This window comes from Zea mays, chromosome 1 (assembly GCF_902167145.1).
Source record: "Zea mays cultivar B73 chromosome 1, Zm-B73-REFERENCE-NAM-5.0, whole genome shotgun sequence".
NCBI lineage: Eukaryota > Viridiplantae > Streptophyta > Magnoliopsida > Poales > Poaceae > Zea > Zea mays.
In genome coordinates this window covers 197,574,720-197,597,047 of record NC_050096.1, presented here as the reverse complement: position 1 = coordinate 197,597,047, position 22,328 = coordinate 197,574,720, and the positions used below count along the sequence as shown (strand labels likewise).

At 45.7% G+C, this 22,328-nt stretch overlaps 3 protein-coding genes across 3 annotated transcripts; 2 read left to right on the top strand and 1 right to left on the bottom strand.

Annotated features, from left to right (window-relative positions):
- Positions 1-621: 621 nt before the first annotated feature.
- Positions 622-3,868, top strand: LOC100277175 (uncharacterized). Its single transcript, NM_001346288.1, has 3 exons — positions 622-982; positions 2,333-2,427; positions 3,638-3,868. Exons 1-3 carry the CDS (start codon positions 821-823, stop codon positions 3,684-3,686), a joined length of 306 nt encoding a protein of 101 aa, NP_001333217.1. The 5' UTR covers positions 622-820; the 3' UTR covers positions 3,687-3,868.
- A 1,266-nt stretch (positions 3,869-5,134) lies between these two features.
- Positions 5,135-8,439, top strand: LOC100273360 (GDT1-like protein 3). Its single transcript, NM_001147799.1, has 9 exons — positions 5,135-5,339; positions 5,449-5,514; positions 5,612-5,719; positions 5,851-5,949; positions 6,068-6,140; positions 7,200-7,285; positions 7,521-7,604; positions 7,849-7,908; positions 8,010-8,439. The coding sequence occupies exons 1-9, from the start codon at positions 5,253-5,255 to the stop codon at positions 8,196-8,198; spliced, it is 852 nt and encodes a 283-aa protein (NP_001141271.1). The 5' UTR covers positions 5,135-5,252; the 3' UTR covers positions 8,199-8,439.
- On the bottom strand, positions 8,180-10,735 carry LOC103642804 (uncharacterized). Its single transcript, XM_008665983.4, has 2 exons — positions 9,914-10,735; positions 8,180-9,431 (listed from the first exon to the last, which is right to left on the bottom strand). Exon 2 carries the CDS (start codon positions 9,350-9,352, stop codon positions 8,546-8,548), a length of 807 nt encoding a protein of 268 aa, XP_008664205.1. The 5' UTR covers positions 9,353-9,431; positions 9,914-10,735; the 3' UTR covers positions 8,180-8,545.
- Positions 10,736-22,328: the final 11,593 nt, after the last annotated feature.

Genomic DNA, 22,328 nt, shown 5'->3' with positions numbered 1-22,328 from the left:
GTAAATGTGGGAAGACGATGCCTCATCAATGACGAGTAGGTTGAATCTCTCCTAGCGGCACCATTGCTCACCACAACTGGTTTGCTTGAGCAACTTAATGTCACTCTCAAGAGGGACCACTCTTCGACCGACACCTTGAAGCACCACATAAGCTTTAGAAAGTTGGAATTGTACTCCGTATACATAAATTACCATGATATTATATGTTTCTGTAATTCTATGTTGATTCTTTAGAAATAATATATACGATATTGTAATGTTTGTTCGACATCAATTGATTTTATTTGAGTTGACGTATTTATAATAATATTATATATTTATATTGTCACACAGATTTTACATATCATATTGATATTTGTTATTTCATATCTATGTTTTACACTATTTTTTAACTTATGTGGCAAGTATGAATAATTGAAAGATTAATATAGGTTTGATTGGATGCCGTTGCAACGCACAGACACCTATCTAGTAATAAAATAAGTTTATATTTTAAATAACACCTAAATAATATTTCATCTGTAAGACAATGTTTGAAAATAGTGGATTAGCGCCCGTTTACATAATTACATTCGGCGAAACCCAGTTTTTATAATGGTACGGTATAAATCTAATTTTCTCACAGTTTGGCGATCGCGGATCGGGACCTTCCCTCAGCCACAGGCCGACAGCCCACGCCGTCGAACGGCCGGGGATCCGGTACCTCCGCTCCGCCCCCGACTCCCTCTCGCCGGACGGCTGCAGATCCGGTCAGGCCGATCCGTCTCGGACCCGGTGGTAGCAGTGGAGGAATCCGCTGCCGGTCCATCGATCGGGAGAGATGCGGCAGCAGCGGGGCGGGGTCGGGGCCGGGAGGAGGGAGGATGACCCGGTGCTCCTCACGAGAGCCGTCAACAGGGCGTTCCGCTTCGTCCGCCTCGCCGAGTTCGAGATCTTCTTCGTCCTCTTCTTCCTCATCGCCTTCTTTCTCTTCAAGGACCTCGTAAGCACCCCACACCAGCCCCGCGTTTCTCTCCCCTGAGCGGCTGAGCTTTTCGGCTTCGTTGGGATTGGGACAGGATCGAGTACGCATGACGCGTTTGCTCAGTTTTGTAACATGTGGCCTCGATTGGTTGAAGGATCCATCGGGAGAGATTAGAATTTCCCCTAGTTAGAGTAATAATTGGCTACAATGGTGGTGTTTTCATCAACGTTAGATCTTCAAACTATGTCAAGCTAGTATAATGGCATACTGCCCGTGCTAATGCTAAGAGCCTATGACAACATTCGTGTGTATGCAATTTAGAACCGAAATAGAAGCAAACCAAAACAACAAAATTGAACTGCCGAAAAAGGAAATATAACTGTTTCAGGTAAGAAAAAAACATTATCCATGCAAATGATGGCGGCAAAACAATCTTGACAATATAAAAACATGATCTGACTCCAGTGATGATTTTTTTAATTGATATCATTATAAAAAAGTAATCAATTGGTATGCATAAAAAATCAATATACCAACAAGGAAAGAGTTTTGTCCAGCATAAATGAATGACTCAGTAAAGTACTAAAGTGTGTAGCTCAAATTAACAGAAGTAAGTTCATAACATGATACAGTTACATGTTTGTTGGTTTCTCCTATAACAGCCCCTTCAAGACTTCTTCCTCCAAAGCTCAATACCTTTAGTTCTAATTTATGGCAAACAAAAAGGAAATTATATTTTGAGCTACTACCAGTCAGCCACTGCCCATATATCACTTGCCCGGTTGACCCTGAAATCTGCAGTCCAACAAAAACAAATAATAAGAAGTATGACAATTGAAAAATGATTATTTGGTGTACATTCGTTGTTTAAATAACTCGCTAATTGCAAAATTTATCCATATAACTTGCTAATTAGGACTTCTTGAGGCCATTGTATTAGGACTTGCTGGACATGTTGTGCGATAGTATTAGGTAGTGCCAGGCCTGCAGTGGCTTTGCGAAGAAATTCAGAAGTTGTTTGTGTCTATATCACCATGTAGCTTTGCATAAAAAACAAGCTTTTAATGTATTACAAAACTGTAAAAAAAGAACTTACCTCAGCACATGCTGGCCACAGGGCAGGATCAGGGTGCGTGACACGATGGTGCTGGGTGGGGAGAGGAGTTGGAGTTGTGTGTTGGGGACATGAGAAGTCGGACGTGGGAGATGGTAGGGGCTGAGGAGGAGGATACAGAGGACCGTGTCCGTTAGATTTGAGTGAGTAATGAGAGAGGACTCAGAGCTGTTTGTTTCAGTTTATAGATTATATATAATGTAGATTATAATTTGTACAGATTATAATCTGTAGATAGTTGTTTGGTTGCGTAGATTATAATCTGTAGGAGAGAAGAACGCTGCACGGTGGGAGAAGGAGACGCTTGTACGTGCGATTTGAAGATAACTGTACGTCCGATTTGGGAAAGGTGAATGACAGACTTTGTAATTTTGTGAACATATAGTGGGTCTTCTACCAAAAATAATCCCAAATAAGCTCCTCTTGACGAGATTATGAAATTATCATAATCTGGGCTTTAGATTATATAATCTGGACCTATAATCTAGGTGTTTGTTTACCTGCCAGATTATTTACGTCAGATTATATAATTTGGGTAGATTATAATCCGAAACAAACAGGGCCTCAGAAGGCATCTAGATGGTTCATTTGTATGCTGTGTTTTTTGGGTACATTTTTTGGTGTGAGTAGAGAGGAGGCTGTATCAGAGGGGAAGGTTTTTCTGGGTAGATGTCACAATGGAAACATCGGTGGTGCTTTATCAGCAGGGTAGATATATTATACAATTGGAAATTCGTGACTGAAAATGTTTGCACCCCTATTATGTAGAGACTTGGTGTAATGACACGTGGGTCCACCTGCGTTCATGAATTGTTTGTGTTTTGGCAGAAACCACTAGTTTTATGCATTGATGTGATGCGGCCATCCACATAATTTGATTCAAAGACCTAGCTATTACCTTGAAGTGATTATTGAGAAACCAGCCTACATCATAGAACCTATAGTAGCTTACTGAAAGCCTGTGGCGGAGCACCCGCTATGGTCAACTATGGCTAGAGCCATACCTAAAAATCATGTTTGGTGTAGTGGTAAGTTCATACTGCTTGCGATTAACAGGTTCTAGGTTCAAGTCCTACTACGTGGTTCTACGTGTTGCATCATGTTTTTCTCTTTTTTTGTCCTTTTTCAGTCATGCCTCATTATTATTTTGTCCTCTGCCACTGCTGAAAGCAAATATTCTCCTCCACACAAATCAGGAAATTTCAGTGTTATTGAATGTCCGGTAGGTGGTAGGATCCATTTCTTCAGAACAGGTAGAATGTAGTATTTTTGTCCACGGTAGGACTTCCTGGCATATGAGTTATGTTCTTTTAGTACAAGACAGCACTTGGAATGTAGATATAATCGTCATGTTTATTTTCATGGTTTGGTCACCCAGATTATTCGGTTTTGAGGCCTAGCTATTGGCCTATTACATTGGCATGGCTCAGTAGGAAATCGTGTTCTTATGTGATTTTGTTACCTCAATACGGAGGAATGCAGTATGATTTTGCAGGTTGTTTTATCTGGTATTTTGGGATTCATGCCTTACACCTATTGTTGGATGAATTTTGCTGCAGATGTCACAGCCTCAATACAATCAGCTATTTGTCAAGAAGCCTGATCTAGATAACCCCTGGCCTTAGGGAGTACAGAACTACATATGTGTATAAGTTGTAGCCTACTAGCCTGGTCTTTTCTTTGAGTTGTGTTGCAAGTACTCTTTGAAGCCCTGTTATCAGGAGCATGTTTTATGATTAGTTAGAGGATTCTCTTCGGTGACGATGAATATATTTAGCTAGTCATTTTAATATTGGTATGTGTGATACTGAGGCTAATGCCGGCAGTTATCGTTCACGCTGTTTATGTGTTGTGAAGTCCAATGAGCTCGGCGAGATGATCATATGATATAAGTGCAGTTCTAAGTGGCATCCAGTGTTTGTAATAGTTGACAGATAATGCTTGCTGGAAGACAAGGTCACTGCGGTATGACTTCAGAGGTTATTTCCAGATTACAGATTTTTGTGCTTTTTCATGACAGACTCTGTAGTTGAAAAATCACGTGAATGTGATTCCTTCGGGCACGGTAAGAACTGGAGCTGTTTTGCCGTGTCTTTGTAACTTTGTTTGCAGAGTATTCTTAGGGGTATTTGTTTGGGATTATATTCTGCTCAGATTATATAATCCAACAAATTTTGAACGAATGTTCGTTCAAAATTTGTTGGATTATATAATCTAGACAAATTATAATCCCAAACAAACATCTCTTTATTTAGCCAAGTCAATTGCAAGGATAAAGAGGTGTATTATAGTGTGTTGTACCTTTGTATGACAGCCTCTTTGGTTGAGTTATATCTACATGTGATTCCTTCGGACACGGTAGGAGCTGGTTCGCCGTGTCCTTTTATCAGTCAAGTCAGTTGCTGGGACAAAGGATGCTGTGCGGGAAATCAAAATGCCGTTTTTTTGGCACGGGATCGACGGATCAGCATAGTTTGGGGGATCCATTTCGCACTCCAAGCAGGAGCAAAGACGTGCCCAAATACCCAAGTCTTTTCTCGTTGACGTTGCGGTAGCTTGGGACTTGGGAGCGACCATCGCCGGACCCGGATTCGTCGCTGGTGCTCACGTGCGTCAACGTCGCTACGTGATATCTGACCTAACGGAGACGTCAGAGTGGTGCAGAAATAAAGGAGAAAGAATCCGTAGAGTAGCAAGTTCGGCAGGGGTTGGCGTACCCCAACTCAATTCAAGTGCTCGACGAGGCACCGGAATTCTACGCTTTTTCTTCGTCAAGGGCTCTCGTGTTCCTAAATCCTAAACCGAGGCTGAAATTTTTACCTACAAGAAGAGAGAGAAGTGGAGGCTGAGTGCAATCGCCAATCGGCGCGTCGGGCCGTCGGTTTGCAGGCTGGACAACGAACGGCACGGGATCCGGGAAGGAAACGCGGAACGGGCAGGGGCCACGCGCTGATCAGCCGCAGGTCCACCTTGGGTTTGGGTTGGGCTGGACCCCTCTTTTCCGTTCCTTTTTAACTCCTCGGCCATCCCGAGCGCACGCGGGTCGCCCGGCTGGCTGCCCCCGCTGCTCTCCTCTCCTCCGAGATCCCGGCACCGTCCTGTCCCGCCGCGCCGACAGCTCCCCGCCCAGACTGCTGCACGCGCGGATCTAGCGTCGCCTTCCGCTCCGCTGCGATGCATATACGCGCCGTCGCCGCCGCCGCCGCACTTGTCCTCCTCCTCGCCCTCTCCGTCCCCGCCCCCGTCTCCGCCGCCGACCAGGTGAGAGCGTTTCCAACCGCGTCCCACGTGCTTCGCCCGTTTCCCTGGAGTCCAGCAAGGCTCGGCTCCGGCGGTCTCACGCTCCGGCTCTCTGCGTTTCTGCTGTCAGGATGCTAATGGCGCTGCCGGGAATGGCACTGGCGTCGGCGCCGACCGCCTGGACCGCCGCACCAAGGTGAGCACGCTGCGTGCCTCGGCTCTGACTTGACTGTATGAGAGAGGACTAGGTTGCTCTGTCACTGAACGCGCCTCCCGTGTGCTCTGCTTCCCAGATGTTCCTCCACCACACGGTGCGCGGGGCCGCGGCCGGGGCGCACGACACGGGGCTGGGGCTCCTCGACGCCTTCTTCGCCAGCCTGTCCATGATCGTCGTCAGCGAGGTGTGGCTACCGGCCTTCCGGGCCACCCGCAGTTCGTGTGTTTGCTTCTGCCGCGCGTATATACGCGCCCTCCAAGCCTTGGTAAATCATAACCTATCTCTGAATGTCTGTGTGTCATCTCCGGGGTGAAGATTGGCGATGAGACGTTCATCATCGCGGCGCTGATGGCGATGCGGCACCCCAAGTCGACGGTGCTCTCGGGCGCACTGTCGGCGCTTGTAGTTATGACGGTAGGTTACATGCTCCACTGAAGCTTTTGGCAGCTCTGTTTGGGGGAAGAAAAACGAAGCTGCTAGTACTTGCTAGTATGACTGATCCTTCTGTGCCTCCGTGGTGTTGCATTCTTAGGTGCTGTCTACTGGACTAGGCAGGATTGTTCCGAATTTGATATCGAGGAAGCACACTAACAGCGCGGCGACAGGTATGGCTTATCTGAATGTCACCTTATTGTGTACTATTGATAAAGGTGATCCAATGTTTAGAGATCCTAGTGGTTGGGGATCAAATCAGGGTAACAGATGGATGGCCCCAATTGAAGCACTGATAAACATATTAACCACTAACACCGATGACTACTTGACCTTCAAGTAGCTGAAGTGGTACACTAGATGTGACATATCTGCATCTAATCAGATCAGAGTTTAGGTGCTACACTTTTTATTCTAGTCCCATAATATAAGGGCGACTCCAATGGCTAGCTATTTCACTGGCTAGATTCACTCTCTTTCTTATGTGGATAGAAAAATGCAGGGAAAACAAGAATAGCTAGCGACGAGCAAATAGATAGGAGATTTCACGTATTCTAAGAAACTGAGTGTATTACGTGTGGGGCCATGTACTAGTGGTAAGATAAATTACTATTTTTATTCTTATCTCAGCTCCACATCAGCTAGCTATTTGAGACAGCTATTGCAGACGCCCTAAGGCGTGCTCTCTATATATATGCATACATCGATGTAGTAGTATAGAGAGAATTAAATACATTTGTTAGTCTTTGAATTAGAGGTGATTATGCCTTATATAGTGGGACGGAGGGAGTAGATATGTATGCTTCAAAGTCAATGCTTGTATATAATTGTAGTGGGTGCAATCATTTGCTAGATTGTTCCATTACCCAAGGACAGTAATAAAAAGGGCAGATCTATTGTCGGAGGCTCCCACATGAATGGAATATGAGGAAAGGGTAAACCGATGCAAGCCTTCCTGTCACAAATGCGGAGAGGCTGCTTCGTCCAATGACAGTAATCATAAGAAAAATCCAAATTTTAGTAACTTGGGCCAAGAAAGGACATTTGCTGCTTGTTTGTGCAACTAATGGCCTTCCAAGGTCTTATCGATGTATATGTACCATTTGGACATGAATATTCTGAAACTTGTGATTCTTAAGATATTGTAACAATCTTGATGTCATATCAGTTCTATAGCATTTACGAGTAGCAGCGCAATCTGATATCTTCTCTTTTGTTGTTTTGTGCTTCAGTCCTCTATGCATTTTTTGGGCTACGGCTCCTGTACATCGCTTGGAGGTCAGATTCCAAGGCATCACAGAAGAAGGAAATAGAAGAGGTATGTGGATTTTTCTTACATCAAATTGTTCACATTTTTCCATGCTAAGCATCAGACCGGTTACAATGTTCGTAGGATATGCCTGTGCTTGAAATATGATATTTAGCTGCTTGTGTCCAGAGTTATTACAGCACCTCATTGTTCAGACTTCAGGCTGCCCATTGGTTGTCAGTAGACTGTTATTTGTCATGTTCCTTTTTCAGACTACGCATCTTTTGTTCCTTGACATATACAGGTAGAGGAAAAGCTGGAAGCAGGCCAAGGGAAGTCAACATTTCGACGTGTTTTCTCGAGATTCTGCACTCCTATTTTCCTGGAGGTAGGTCCCCCCTTGCCTTTCTCCTCATCTACACTTTTTTTTTCTCTCTGAAACCTGCATTTACAGGCTTCTGACTTTGTGATGGATTGTGAGATCTTGTGCTATCATTTGCCTTCTTTCCGAGGATGTAGAATCCTTTCTGACACTGCATGTTTCTGTTAACACTAGCTTCCTGTATGATGCTGCAGCAGTGCCAAGTGTATCCCTCGCTTTCTGTATGACGTATTTGACTTTCGATTTCCAGTCATTTGTGTTGACCTTCTTGGCGGAGTGGGGCGACCGAAGTCAGATAGCTACAATAGCGGTACGGTTCAATTCTCCCTCTTCAAACTGGATTTTCCAGCTCTCTTTCTTGCTCATCCAACCTCCATAACCGAACTCGAAGCATGGTCGTCCTCAATGCAGCTGGCGACCCACAAGAACGCGGTCGGAGTCGCTACGGGAGCGACCTTGGGGCACACCATCTGCACGTCGATCGCGGTGGTGGGCGGCAGCATGCTGGCCTCCAAGATATCTCAGGGCACGGTCGCCACCGTCGGAGGCCTCCTCTTCCTTGGGTTCTCTCTTTCGTCGTATTTCTACCCGCCATTGTAGTACCACCCTGTCATGCGAGCCCCCTATTTGTTTCTTGGCCAGCTTCCTCATTGATCCAGTGACCCTTGTCCTGCGGCATTTTTTTTCCTGTACTAGTAAAGCATACATGGATATGTGTAGTAGGTAGGGATATATACGATCATTGCCAATGTATACCATACAAGTCATGTCATGGATTCAAAAACAGACGGAAGAGCTTTTTGTCACGAATTCAAAAACAGACGGAAGAGCCTTTGTCACGAATTCAAAAATGTAACCTGTATATACACATCGTGTTTATACCATTTCGTTTCCTGCGTGCAGCGCGTATGCACCAACGCCGATGGCAAGCTGCAAGCCAGGTAGTACTAGTAGTTGAACCACCACCGCCACCGGCCGATGATTTTTCCGACGTACGGGTGGCTGTGTGGCTTTCTCCGGCACATGGTGGGGAACATGCCAAGCAAGTGTCTGCACTCCCTGAGCAGCACGTCCCCGATCAGCGTCTTCTCCTGCCGCTGCTGGTGGGAGGCCGGAGACGGAGCCAGGGACGGAACTAGTGCCGGAGCCGGAACGGGAACCGGACTCGGACCTGGACCAGGACCCGGAGCCGGCCCCGGACCAGCAGGTGCAGGCGTCTGCTGTTCCTCAGTCGTCTCCTCCACCTTCACCCTGTGTGCCTCGGTGTCGCCGCCGTGCTTCCCGGTGATGAGGAACATGTGGGCGTCCTGGAAGAGGTATCGGCATCCGCCGTTGTCGACGCGGCAGCGCGGCGCCCACGCGGCGGAGCTGTTGAAGACGACGACGTCCTGGAGGAAGTTGCCCATGTACCCCCACTTGCAGAAGAGGATGTAGGGGTCGGCCTGCGGCTGGAAGAAGGCCCGCTGCGGCTTGTACGGGTCCAGGATGAAGTAGTGGAAGTACTCCCAGTTGCCCGAGAAGGCGGCGCGGCAGCTCAGGATCATCTGCCCCCCCGTCATCGTGCTCAGCATCGACACCGAGTGGTTCTGCCCCGGCGCCGCCTCCGCCGCCCCCGACGACGACGACCCCGCCCGGGGCTCCGCCGCGTGCGGTGACAGCATGCCCACGATGATCACCACCGACGGGATCGCCACGAACACGAACGGGATCGACACGATCGTCAGCTTGCGGAGCAGGTCCTTCTTCTCCTCCATTATTGCCGGCTTGTTATGTCTGGGCTGGGCGTCTGGCTGGCTCTTCTTGCTCTTGGTTCTTCCTCTCCTCGCTCGTCACCTTTATAACCAAAACGTCCTGCGTCAATTATAGAAACTGCCCTGTGCCTATATATGCATCGATACTAGCTGCTTGTATTAAGGTCCTGTTTGGAAGCAACACAACCAGTTTTTTTTTAGCTAGAAGAGATTAGCTTTTTGATTTTTAATAAACTGTGAATTTAATTTATATAAATTAAGGTATAAACTGATATGTTTGAAACCACCTTAGTTTTTATAAACCAGTTTTTTTAATAAAACTGGGTGGTCCAAACATACTCTAAGAAGAGCGAGATTTGTCGTTTAGGGCATGTGTTCTTCACAAAGACGCTTTGATTTCATCGGATAAAATAGTAGACAATAAATTACATAGTTTTCTCAAATGCAAACAAGAGCGCGCCACGTATCATTATCATTATCTTAAGATAAAAAATGAGGAGTTTCAAACAAAATTGCATACGAATTCAAGAGCATGGAAAGCCAGAAATGCGACGGCCGGGTTACCTTTAAGGATGAAATGTACGAATTGACAAGCTGGTTACAATCCAAGGAATGATGGAGGGAAGGCGAATGGGGAAGAAGGTGGGTAGCGGTCGACGATGTTGTCGTCCTCGCGCGGCCACAGGAAGGTCTCTCTCTTTCTATATATATAGAGTATATATAGAGAGACGGAGGGGCATGCACATGCATTACATGTGAAACCTTGTTCTCACGTGGTTCGTTGCCAGTTTGAGTTGTTTAGAGGACGTTTCATGTGCATGCGCTACCGATCGAGGAGGTTTTGTTTGTTTCTCAGCGCTTTCTCAACTTAATTCTGGAATTATATCGATAACTCTACCAGTACTTCATCCAGATTGCAAATTTGCCCCCATTCACCAAGCAGCAAGGAGATATTGCGCTGAAAGCACATGTTGCAAATATACGTTTTAAGTATTTCACAGGTATGTTGTAAGTCATTTATATGGACGTTGCTTATATTGCAATAGTTATACAAAGTATGTTGCAAGCGTACATTCTAAACAGTAAATATTTCTTCCATCAAACACTTGGAGAGGTCTTGGACGTCTTTATCTTGTGATGTTTTTTTATTATCTTGAAGGACATTAATATTTTCATTTGCGTGTCTGTCGGTTATCTGAAAATATCGGCTAGTGATTAGTGCTTCACGCGTCTAGTGCGGATGGCGTATAAGAGAGACACAAGATTTTTATATTAGTTCCGACCCAAAGCCCCTACGTCCAGTCGGGTATCTCGTATATGAAAGCATCTAGTCCCCTGGTTGGTTTTAGTGATTAATGACAACGTAATGTTATATGTGACTAACGTGTGTTTTGCAGAGACAAATGGTAAGTTAGGTCGCATTACAGGTAGAAGTACTACAACGGTGAAAACAATCCCGGAGAAAAGAACTCGAAGCGACGGCTAAAACGACGAAACAAAAGGTGAAGGACTACGGAGTCCGAGTGTCAAGGAGATGTGGACACTCGTGATTTAGTTAGGTCTTTTATTCTCTTTTAGTCGTACTATAAAGAGGAGTTGTCGATGAGTAGTTTGACCAAGAGAGTTCTAGTGTAGTGTTGGTGCACAATCACACTCACATACAGTGCTAGGTGTCACTCTAGAACTCACTCACAAGTTAGAACGAAAACCGATTTGAAAATCAGCTGAAAAACTAGAGGTAGGGTTTCTGGCCCTGGGGCACCGGACTGTCCGGTGTGCACCGGACTGTCCGGTGCAACATCTGTCAGGTGGGCCAGGCCAGCCCAGGGGAAGGTCTCCCCGTGCAGCAAAACCCGAGCGCGACTGGTTCAGAAATGAATTATAGTGGCGCACCGGACAGTGCACCGGACAGTGCACCAGACTGTCTGGTGTGCACCGGACAGTGACTGTTCACTGTCCGGTGTGCCATGAGTCCAACGGCTAACTGTCAGAACTAGCCGTTGGAAACGACCGGTGGCGCACCGGTGGCGCACCGGACAGTCCGGTGCGCCCGTGCGCAGTGAAATGCCTGCAACGGCTAGTTGGTGGGTGAGGGCTATTTATACCCCTTCCACCCACCATATTCAATGTCTTGCACCCCACATTTATTCCAGCACATTGCTAGAGCATTGCAAGCACCAAAAGCCTAGTGAGGAGATTAGAAAATCTTAATCCCGCATTTGTTCCTCATTAGCGCTAGCGAGAGCCACCTAGAGCACACACCACTTGTATTAGGCTTCTCTTGGTCAAGCGAAAGTCTACGACTTGTTACTCTTGGTGATCGGCATTACCTAGACGGCTTGGTGGCGTTGGGAGCTCGGTGATCACCGTGAAGATCTTGTTGGTGACCCGACTCAAGTTTGTAAGCGGTCTCGAGGAATCCACCGCGCCGGAGTGGCAAAGGATCATCTCGTAGTGAGCACTTGGTTCTTGCGAGGACCAAGGGGGAGCGATACCCTTGCGCGGGTGCTCCAACGAGGACTAGTGGAGAGTGCCGATTCTTCGATACCTCGGGAAAAATTGGAGGAGTCTTCTAAACCTTGCTTTACATTCCACACTTAATTCAAGCACTTTACATTGTGTATTTGTTTAGCAAGTATTTGAAGTATTGTCTTAGCATTATTGTATTTCTAGTGTTATTATCTTAGTGCTAGTTGTTGGGGTGAAGTTGGGCTCTTGCTTAACTTTTAATTAGTGTTGATTTTTAGAAAAGCCCAATTCACCCCTCTTGGGCATCGTGATCCTTTCAATTGGTATCAGAGCCTTGTTGCTCTTAGATTAGCTTAACCGCTAAGAGTTACGATGTCCGGTGGGGATGGACCTCCTCCCGTTTTTGATGGTGACGATTTTCCTTATTGGAAAATTCGTATGGAAGCATATTTAGAGGCTATAGACATTGGTGTCTATAAAGCCGCCACACAAGGATTCCCCGAACCTAGAGATCGCACAAATCTTGTAGGTGATGAGTTTAATTATGAGAAATGGAATGCTAAGGCCAAAAACACCCTTTTTAGAGGCCTTTGCAAAGATGTGTTCAATAGAGTAAGAAATCATAAAAATGCTCATGATTTGTGGATGGACATTTGTGCTGTACATGAAGGAATTAGAAGTGAGCGTGAGGAGAGATATCACATAGCCATGAGAAAGTTAAATTCTTTTGAAATGCTTGCTAATGAAAATGCCAATGCCATGTACTCACGTCTCAATATTCTTGTAGAGGAAGTTAATGGATTGGGGCTTACTCAAATCTCACAACCGGATGTTGTGAGGAAGATTCTCAGTGTCATCCCAATAGACAAATATGGACACATTGTCACTGTGCTACATCAAATGGATCTTTCAGTTACCACACCTACACAGATTTTGGGAAAGATCAATGCTCATGAGATGTACATGCACATCAACGACAAAGATGAGTCATCTTCCAAAAGAAAGGATTTGGCTCTCAAAGCAAATCAAGAAAGAAAAGGAAAAGCAAAAATACAAGTTGAGGAAGAGTCCTCAAGTGATGATGACCTTGATGCTAACATTGCCTTGATGGTAAGGAAGACCACCAAGATGTTGAAAAAGCTCAACAGAGAAGGCATCAAATTTGATTCAAGAAAGAAGAAATTCTTTTCCAACAAAAGAAAGCCCATTTCTGAGATGGATTGCTATAACTGTGGAGAGCTCGGTCATCTTGCTCATCAATGTAACAAGCCCAAGAAGAACAAGTTCAAGGGCAAGAAAGAAGATGACAACGATGATGAAAAGAAGGAAAAGAAATTCTTCAAGAGGAAGGATGGGAAGCAAAAGAGGTTCCACAAGAAGAAAAATGGAAAGGCATATATTGTTGGTGACTGGCTCACCGACATTGAGTCATCAAGTGGATCTTCTTCAAGTGAAGAAGAGAATGATGAAAAAGTTGCCGCCATCGCCGGGGACTTCTCTTCACCACCACCATCGCCATCATCGACTTCTCACCTATGCCTCATGGCTAGGGGTGAACGGAAGGTACAAAATGATATTGATATTACTGATGATAGTGATAGTGATGAGGAATTTGCTTCACCTTCATATGATGAGCTAGCTGACTTACTTAAAGAATATACTCAAATCATTAGAAAGTCAAAAGCTAAATGTGATAGGTTGAAAAATGAAAATAAATCTTTAAATGCCAAATATGACATAGTTATGAAAGCTAGTGATGAAATGAGAGAAGAAAATAAAACTATGTCATCAACTGTAAATGAGCTCACAACCTCCCTAAAAGATGCTAAGGATAAATGTGACAAGCTAAATGAAGCTAATAGGGAGTTGCAAGATAGACTAGTAAAAATCAAGGAAGACTATACTCAAATTAAATTCGATCATGACAATCTTCTTGTTGAAAATGAACTTTTATCTTGCAAAACACATGAGGCTATTAACCCTGTTGTTAAGATTGATGTAGCAACCTCATGTGATGATTTGAGTCAAGGAGAGCAAACTAGTCTACATGCTGAATTGACTGAAAAAGTTGAAGTCTTGACTTTAGACAACCAAAAATTGAAGAAATACTTGACTGATGCAACTACTAGAGGAAAGGTTGCTATTGAGAACAATGATTTCAACAATGAGTTGGCAGTGGATAATGAAAGACTTGAAAATGAGGTCAAGAAACTAAAGAGTGAAAATGAACATCTTTCAACAAGTGTGCAAAAGTTCAACAAGGGTCAATACCTCCAAAATGAGTTGGTGCACAATCACACTCACATACAGTGCTAGGTGTCACTCTAGAACTCACTCACAAGTTAGAACGAAAACCGATTTGAAAATCAGCTGAAAAACAAGAGGTAGGGTTTCTGGCCCTGGGGCACCGGACTGTCCGGTGTGCATCGGACTGTCTAGTGCACCATCTGCCAGGTGGACCAGGCCAGCCCAGGGGAAGGTCTCCCCGTGTAGCGAAACCCGAGAGCGACTGGTTCAGAAATGAATTATAGTGGCGCATCGGACAGTGCACCGGACTGTCTGGTGTGCACCGGACAGTGACTGTTCACTGTCCGGTGTGCCATGAGTCCAACGGCTAACTGTCAGAACTAGCCATTGGAAACAACCGTTGGCGCACCGGTGGCGCACCGGACTGTCCGGTGCGCCCGTGCGCAGTGAAATGCCTGCAACGGCTAGTTGGTGGGTGAGGGCTATTTATACCCCTTCCACCCACCATATTCAATGTCTTGCACCCCACATTTATTCCAGCACATTGCTAGAGCATTGCAAGCACCAAAAGCCTAGTGAGGAGATTAGAGAATCTTAATCCCACATTTGTTCCTCATTAACGCTAGCGAGAGCCACCTAGAGCACACACCACTTGCATTAGGCTTCTCTTGGTCAAGCGAAAGTCTACGACTTGTTACTCTTGGTGATCGGCATCACCTAGACGGCTTGGTGGCGTTGGGAGCTCGGTGATCACCGTGAAGATCTTGTTGGTGACCCGACTCAAGTTTGTAAGCGGTCTCGAGGGATCCACCGCACCGGAGTGGCAAAGGATCATCTCGTAGTGAGCACTTGGTTCTTGCGAGGACCAAGGGGGAGCGATACCCTTGCGCGGGTGCTCCAACGAGGACTAGTGGAGAGTGCCGACTCTTCGATACCTCGGGAAGAATTGGAGGAGTCTTCTAAACCTTGCTTTACATTCCGCACTTAATTCAAGCACTTTACATTGTGTATTTGTTTAGCAAGTATTTGAAGTATTGTCTTAGCATTATTGTATTTCTAGTGTTATTATCTTAGTGCTAGTTGTTGGGGTGAAGTTGGGCTCTTGCTTAGCTCTTGCTTAGCTTTTAATTAGTGTTGATTTTTAGAAAAGCCCAATTCACCCCCCTCTTGGGCATCGTGATCCTTTCAGTATACCCTACACTCGATTTGCAATGGGGGCGGATAATAAACAAAGTTGAGGGGGGTTTAAGCCTCTGGTTCAGAAAGTGGGTGGAGCGATACTTCATGGACTACAGTTGTCCGCTTGTTGGCTTTGTCTTGAACCAAAACTCTCCTTTTTCCTTTTATAGAACAAGGCAGAAGGGAGCCCATTATATAAATCTTATGGTGTTGGGTTTCTGAAAGTCGCCTAGAGGGGGGTGAATAGGCGGAAACTGAAATTTACAAACTTAAAGCACAACTACAAGCCCGGGTTAGCGTTATAAATAAAACCAAGTCCGAAAGAGAGAGGAAAACAAGTCAACCAAAGAAATAGAGCGGATGACACAGTGATTTGTTTTACCGAGGTTCGGTTCCAAAGAACCTAGTCCCTGTTGAGGTGATTACAAAGATCGGGTGTCTTTCAACCCTTTCCCTCTCTCAAACGGTCACCTAGACCGAGTGAGCTTTATCCTTAATCAAACGGGTCACTTAGACCCCACAAGGACCACCACACAATTGGTGTCTCTTGCTTTGATTACAAGTGCTTTGAAGAACAAGAATAGGGAAGAAGAAAGTGATCCAAGAACAAGAGCTCAAAGAACACGAGCAAAACTCTCTCTAGTCACTAGGTGTTTGGATTGTATTTGAGACTTGGAGAGGCTTTGATTCTTTTGAATTGTGTCTTGTATTGATTGCACTAGCTCTTGTATTGAATGAGATGTCTGAAAAACTTGGATGCTTGGAGTGGTGGTGGTTGGGGGTATTTATAGCCCCAACCACCAAACCAACCGTTGGGGAGGCTGTCTATTGATGGGCGCACCGGATAGTCCGGTGCGCCACTGAACACTGTCCGGTGCGCTAGCCACGTCACCCAACCGTTAGGGTTCTGACGGTTTCGACCGTTGGAGCTTTGACATCTTGGGGCACCGGACAGTCCGGTGCCGCACCGGACAGCTACTGTTCGGTGTCCGGGGCGCCTCTGACGCTTGCTCTGACTTCTGCGCGCACTGTTCAGGCACTATTCATCCTTTTGCAGACGACCGTTGCGCTGTTAGCCGTTGCTCTGCTTGGTGCACCGGACAGTTCGGTGCCACACCGGACAGTCCGGTGAATTATAGCGGAGCGGCTCTCCAGAAACCCGAAGGTGAAGAGTTTGAGTCGATCACCCCTGGTGCACCGGACACTGTCCGGTGCGCCAGACCAGGGTTCTCTTCGGTTTCTTTTGCTCCTTTCTTTTGAACCCTAACTTTGATCTTTTTATTGGTTTGTGATGAACCTTTGGCACCTGTAGAATATATAATCTAGAGCAAACTAGTTAATCAAATTATTTGTGTTGGGCATTTCAACCACCAAAATCATTTAGGAAAAGGTTTGACCCTATTTCCCTTTCAATCTCCCCTTTTTTGGTGATTGATGCCAACACAAACCAAAGAAAATATATAAGTGCAGAATTGAACTAGTTTGTATAAGGCAAGTGCAAAGGTTGCTTGTAATTAAACCAATTTTTACTTTTACTAGATATGCATGGATTGCTTTCTTTTATTTATCATTTTGGACCATATTTGCACCACTTGTTTTGTTTTTGCTAATTCTTTTGGAAAATCTTTTCAAAGTCTTTTTGCAAATAGTCAAATGTATATAAATAAGATTGCAAGAAGCATTTTCAAGATTTGAAATTTTGTCCCCCTGTTTCAAATGCTTTTCCTTTGACTTACACAAAACTCCCCTAGATGAAATTCTCCTCTTAGTGTTCAAGAGGGTTTTACCAATATGAAAGAGATTTATATACCAATTGAAATAATCCTTCTCTAAATATATCAATTTGAAATATGGATACCAATTGAAAGCTTTATTTCGAAAAATTTGAAATTGGTGGTGGTGCGGTCCTTTTGCTTTAGGCTATATTTTCTCCCCTTTGGCATTAATCGCCAAAAACAGAGACTTTGTGAGCCCTCTTACTTTTTCCCAATGGTACAAATAAATATGAGTGAAGATTATACCAATAGTGGAGAGTGGTTTGGAGTGACGACAAAGGGTAAATAATACCGATAGAGTGGAGTGGAAGCCTTGTCTTCGCCGAAGACTCTATTTCCCTTTCAATCTACGACGTAGCATAGGAATAAACTTGAAAACATATTAGTCATAGACATAAAAGAGATATGATTAAAGGTATATAAATGAGCTATGTGTGCAAAGTTTCAATCAAAGTTTCTAGAATCAAGAATGTTTAGCTCATTCCTAAGTTTGGTAAAGGTTTTCTCATCTAAAGGTTTGGTAAAGATATCGGCTAATTGTTCTTTTGTGCTAACATACGCAATCTCGATATCCCCCTTTGTTGGTGATCCCTCAAAAAGTGATACTGAATGGCTATGTGCTTAGTGCGACTGTGTTCAACGGGATTATCCGCCATGCGGAGTGCACTCTCATTGTCACATAGGAGAGGGACTTTGCTCAATTTGTAGCCATAGTCCCTGATGGTTTGCCTCATCCAAAGCAATTGCGCGCAACAATGGCCTGCGGCAATGTACTCGGCTTCCACGGTAGAAAGAGCTACTAAGTTTTGTTTTTTGAAGCCCAAGACATCAGGGATCTCCCTAGAAACTGACAAGTCCCTGATGTGCTCTTCCTATCAATTTTACACCCTGCCCAATCAACATATGAATATCCTATTAAATCAAAGGTGGATCCCCTTGGGGTACCAAAGACCAAACTTAGGAGTATAAACTAAATATCTCATGATTCTTTTTACGGCCCTAAGGTGAACTTCCTTAGGATCGGCTTGGAACCTTGCACACATGCATACAGAAAGCATAATATTCGGTCGAGATGCACATAAATAGAGTAAAGATCCTATCATCGACTGATATACCTTTTGATCTACAGACTTACCTCCCGTGTCGAGGTCGAGATGCCCATTTGTTCCCATGGGTGTCTTGATAGGCTTAGCATCCTTCATTCCAAACTTGGTAAGTATGTCTTGTAAATACTTGGTTTGGCTGATGAAGGTGCCCTCTTGGAGTTGCTTAACTTGAAATCCTAGAAAATACTTCAACTCCCCCATCATAGACATCTCGAATTTTTGAATCATAATCCTACTAAACTCTTCACAAGTAGATTTGTTAGTAGACCCAAATATGATATCATCAACATAAATTTGGCATACAAACAAATCATTTTCAATGGTCTTAGTAAAGAGTGTAGGATCAGCATTTCCGACTTTGAAGCCATTAGTGATAAGGAAATCTCTTAGGCATTTATACCATGCTCTTGGGGCTTGTTTGAGCCCATAAAGCGCCTTAGAGAGTTTATACACATGGTTAGGGTACTCACTATCTTCAAAGCCGGGAGGTTGCTCAACATAGACCTCTTCCTTGATTGGTCCATTGAGGAAGGTACTTTTCACGTCCATTTGATAAAGCTTGAAGTCATGGTGAAAGGTAAATAGGCTTACACCTTTTCCTAATTGATTTTGGTGGTTGAATTGCCCAACACAAATAAATTGGACTAACTAGTTTGCTCTAGATTATGAGTTCTACAGGTGTCAAAGGTTCACAACAAACCAATAAAAAGACCAAGAAAGGGTTCAAATAAAAGGAGCAAAAGACAACCGAAGTGTTCCCTGGTCTGGTGTACCGGACTGTCTGGTGTGCCACCGGACAGTGTCCGGTGCACGAGGGAACCAAACTCTGAACTGCTCACCTTCGGGAATTCTGGGAGCCGCTCCGCTATAATTCACCGGACTGTCCGATGTAGCACCGGACTGTCCGGTGTGCCAGCGGAGCAACGACTACTTCGCGCCAACGGTCGTCTGCAGAGAGCAGTTAATGCGCTACAGTGAGCGCAGAAGTCAGAGCAGAGCCAGAAGGCGCACCTGACAGTGAACAGTGACTGTCCGGTGCACCACCGGACTGTCCGGTGGCCCAGCTGTCAGAAGCTCCAATGGTCAGAACCTAACGGCCGGGTGACGTGGCTGGCGCACCGGACAGTGTCCGGTGGCGCACTGGACTGTCTGGTGTGCCATACGACAGCAGCCTCCACCAAATGGCTAGTTTGGTGGTTGGGGCTATAAATACCCCAACCACCCACCATTCATTGCATCCAAGTTTTCAGCCTTCACACCTCATACAAGAGCTATAGCATTCAATACAAGACACAAACAAAGATATCAAATCCTCTCCCAAGTCTAAAGATCATTCCAATCAAATAGCGGCTAGTGAGAGAGAGACTTGTGTTCATTTGAGCTCTTGCGCTTGGATTGCTTTTCTTCTTCCTCTAATTCTTGTGCTCAATTCACTTGTAATCAAAACAAGAGACACCAAGTTGTTGTGGTCCTTGTAGCGGACTTAGTGTCCCATTTGATTGAAGAGAAAGGCTCACTCGGTCTAGATGACCGTTTGAGAGAGGGAAAGGGTTGAAAGAGACCTGATCTTTGTGACCACCTCAACGGGGAGTAGGTTTGCAAGAACCGAACCTCGGTAAAATAAATCACCGTGTCATCCGCCTTATTTGCTTGTGATTTGTTTTGCCCTCTCTTTCGGACTCGTTTATATTTCTAACGCTAACCCCGGCTTGTAGTTGTGCTTAAAGTTTGTAAATTTCAGATTCACCCTATTCACCCCCCCTCTAGGTGACTTTCAATTGGTATCAGAGCTCGGTGCTTCATTAGAGCCTAACCGCTCGAAGTGATGTCGGGAGATCATGCCAAGAGGGAGATCGGGACCGGCGACAAGTCCGCAAGCTCGGGGAGAACACACTCAAGGGAGTCCGCCTACAAGCACAAGGAGAAATCCTCTTCCTCCATCAAGTCCCAACGAAAGGGTGACAAGAAGAAGAAGATGAAGAAGGTGGTCTACTATGAGACCGACTCTTCGTCACCCTCAACCTCCGGCTCGGAATCGGCATCCGCCACTTCTAAGCGCCATGAGCGCAAGAAGTATAGTAAGATGCCCCTTCGCTATTCTCGTATTTCAAAACGCACTCCATTACTTTCCGTTCCATTAGGCAAACCCCCTATGCTTGAAGGTGAAGATTATTCTATGTGGAGTGATAAAATGAGGCATCACCTAACCTCACTCCACAAAAGCATATGGGATATTGTTGAGTATGGAGCGCAGGTACCAAAGAAGGGAGACAAGGATTACGACTCAGAGGAGGTCGAACAAATCCAACACTCCAACTCCCAAGCCACTACTGTACTCCTCGCCTCTCTAAGTCGAGAGGAGTATAATAAGGTGCAAGGGTTGAAGAGCACAAAGGAGATTTGGGACGTGCTCAGTCCGCTCACGAAGGAGATGAGGTGACCAAGATCACCAAACGGGAGACGATCGAGGGGGAGCTCGGTCGTTTCATGCTTCACCAAGGGGAGGAGCCACAAGCGATGTACAACCGACTCAAGACCTTGGTAAACTAAGTGCGCAACCTCGGGAGCATCAAATGGGATGACCATGAAATGGTCAAGGTTATTCTTAGATCACTCATTTTCCTTAACCCTACGTAAGTTCAATTAATTCGTGGTGATCCTAGATATACACTAATGTCTCCCGAGGAAGTCATAGGAAAGTTTGTGAGCTTTGAACTAATGATCAAAGGCTCTAAACAAATCATCGAGCGAGGCGCCTCCTCCACACCCGATGTACAACCCATTGCATTCAAGGCAACGGAGGAGAAGAAAGAAGACTCCACACCTAGTAGGGTCCCCATCGACGCCTCCAAGCTCGACAATGAGGAGATGGCGCTCATCATCAAGAGCTTCCGCCAAATCCTCAAGCAACGGAAGGGGAGAGACTACAAGCCCCGTTCCAAGAATGTTTGCTACAAGTTTGGTAAGCCCGGTCATTTTATCGCAAAATGTCCATTATCAAGTGATAGTGACAGGGGCGACGACAAGAAGGGAAAGAGGAGAGAAAAGAAGAGGTACTACAAGAAGAAGGGCAGCGATGCCCATGTTTGCCGGGAGTGGAACTCCGACGAGAGCTCCACCGACTCCTCCTCCGACGAGGACGCCACCAACATCGCCGTCACCGAAGGACTCCTGAGAGCACCTAGAGGGGGGGGGGTGAATAGGTGATCCTGTGAAACTTAAACTTATAGCCACAAAAACTTGTTAAGTGTTAGCACAACAATTGCCAAGTGGCTAGAGAGGAGTCTCAACAAAACACAATACCACAAGAGATCAAACACAGAGATGACACAGTGGTTTATCCCGTGGTTCGGCCAAGACCAACGCTTGCCTACTCCACGTTGTGGCGTCCCAACGAACGAGGGTTGCAATCAACCCCTCTCAAGCGGTCCAAAGACCAACTTGAATACCACGGTGTTTGCTTTGCCTTTCAATATCCCGTTTGCGAGGAATCTCCACAACTTGGAGTCTCTCGCCCTTACACTTGAGATTCACAAAGAAATACGGAGTAAGGGGGGAAATGAGCAACGCACACAAGACTTCAAAAGATCAGAGCAACAACACGCACACAAGTTGCAACAAGAGCTCGCAACACAACTCAATGAGTTCACAACTCAACAAGAGCTCTAGATGCTATCACAATGAATCAAATGCGCGGAATCGATGTCTTGGTGCTTAGGAATGTTGTAGGAATGCTTGGTCTACTCCTCCATGCGCCTAGGGGTCCCTTTTATAGCCCTAAGGCAGCTAGGAGCCGTTGAGAACAAATCTGGAAGGCCATCCCTGCCTTCTGTCGTCGGGTGCACCGGACAGTCCGGTGCACACCGGACACTGTCCGGTGCTCGATTTCTTTCCATAAACGGCACAGCCGACCGTTGCTGACCGTTGCAGATCTGGGAGCTGTTGGCGCACCGGACAGTCCGGTGCACACCGGACAGTCCGGTGCCCCCTTCCGACCGTTGGCCCGGCCACGTGTCGCGCGCAGATCCCGCGGCCGACCGTTGGCTCGGCCGACCGTTGGCTCACCGGACAGTCTGGTGCACACCGGACAGTCCGGTGAATTTTAGCTGTACGCCGTCGGCGAATTCCCGAGAGCAGCCTTTTCACGCCGAGTCAGCCTGGCGCACCGGACACTGTCCGATGCACCACCGGACAGTCCGGTGT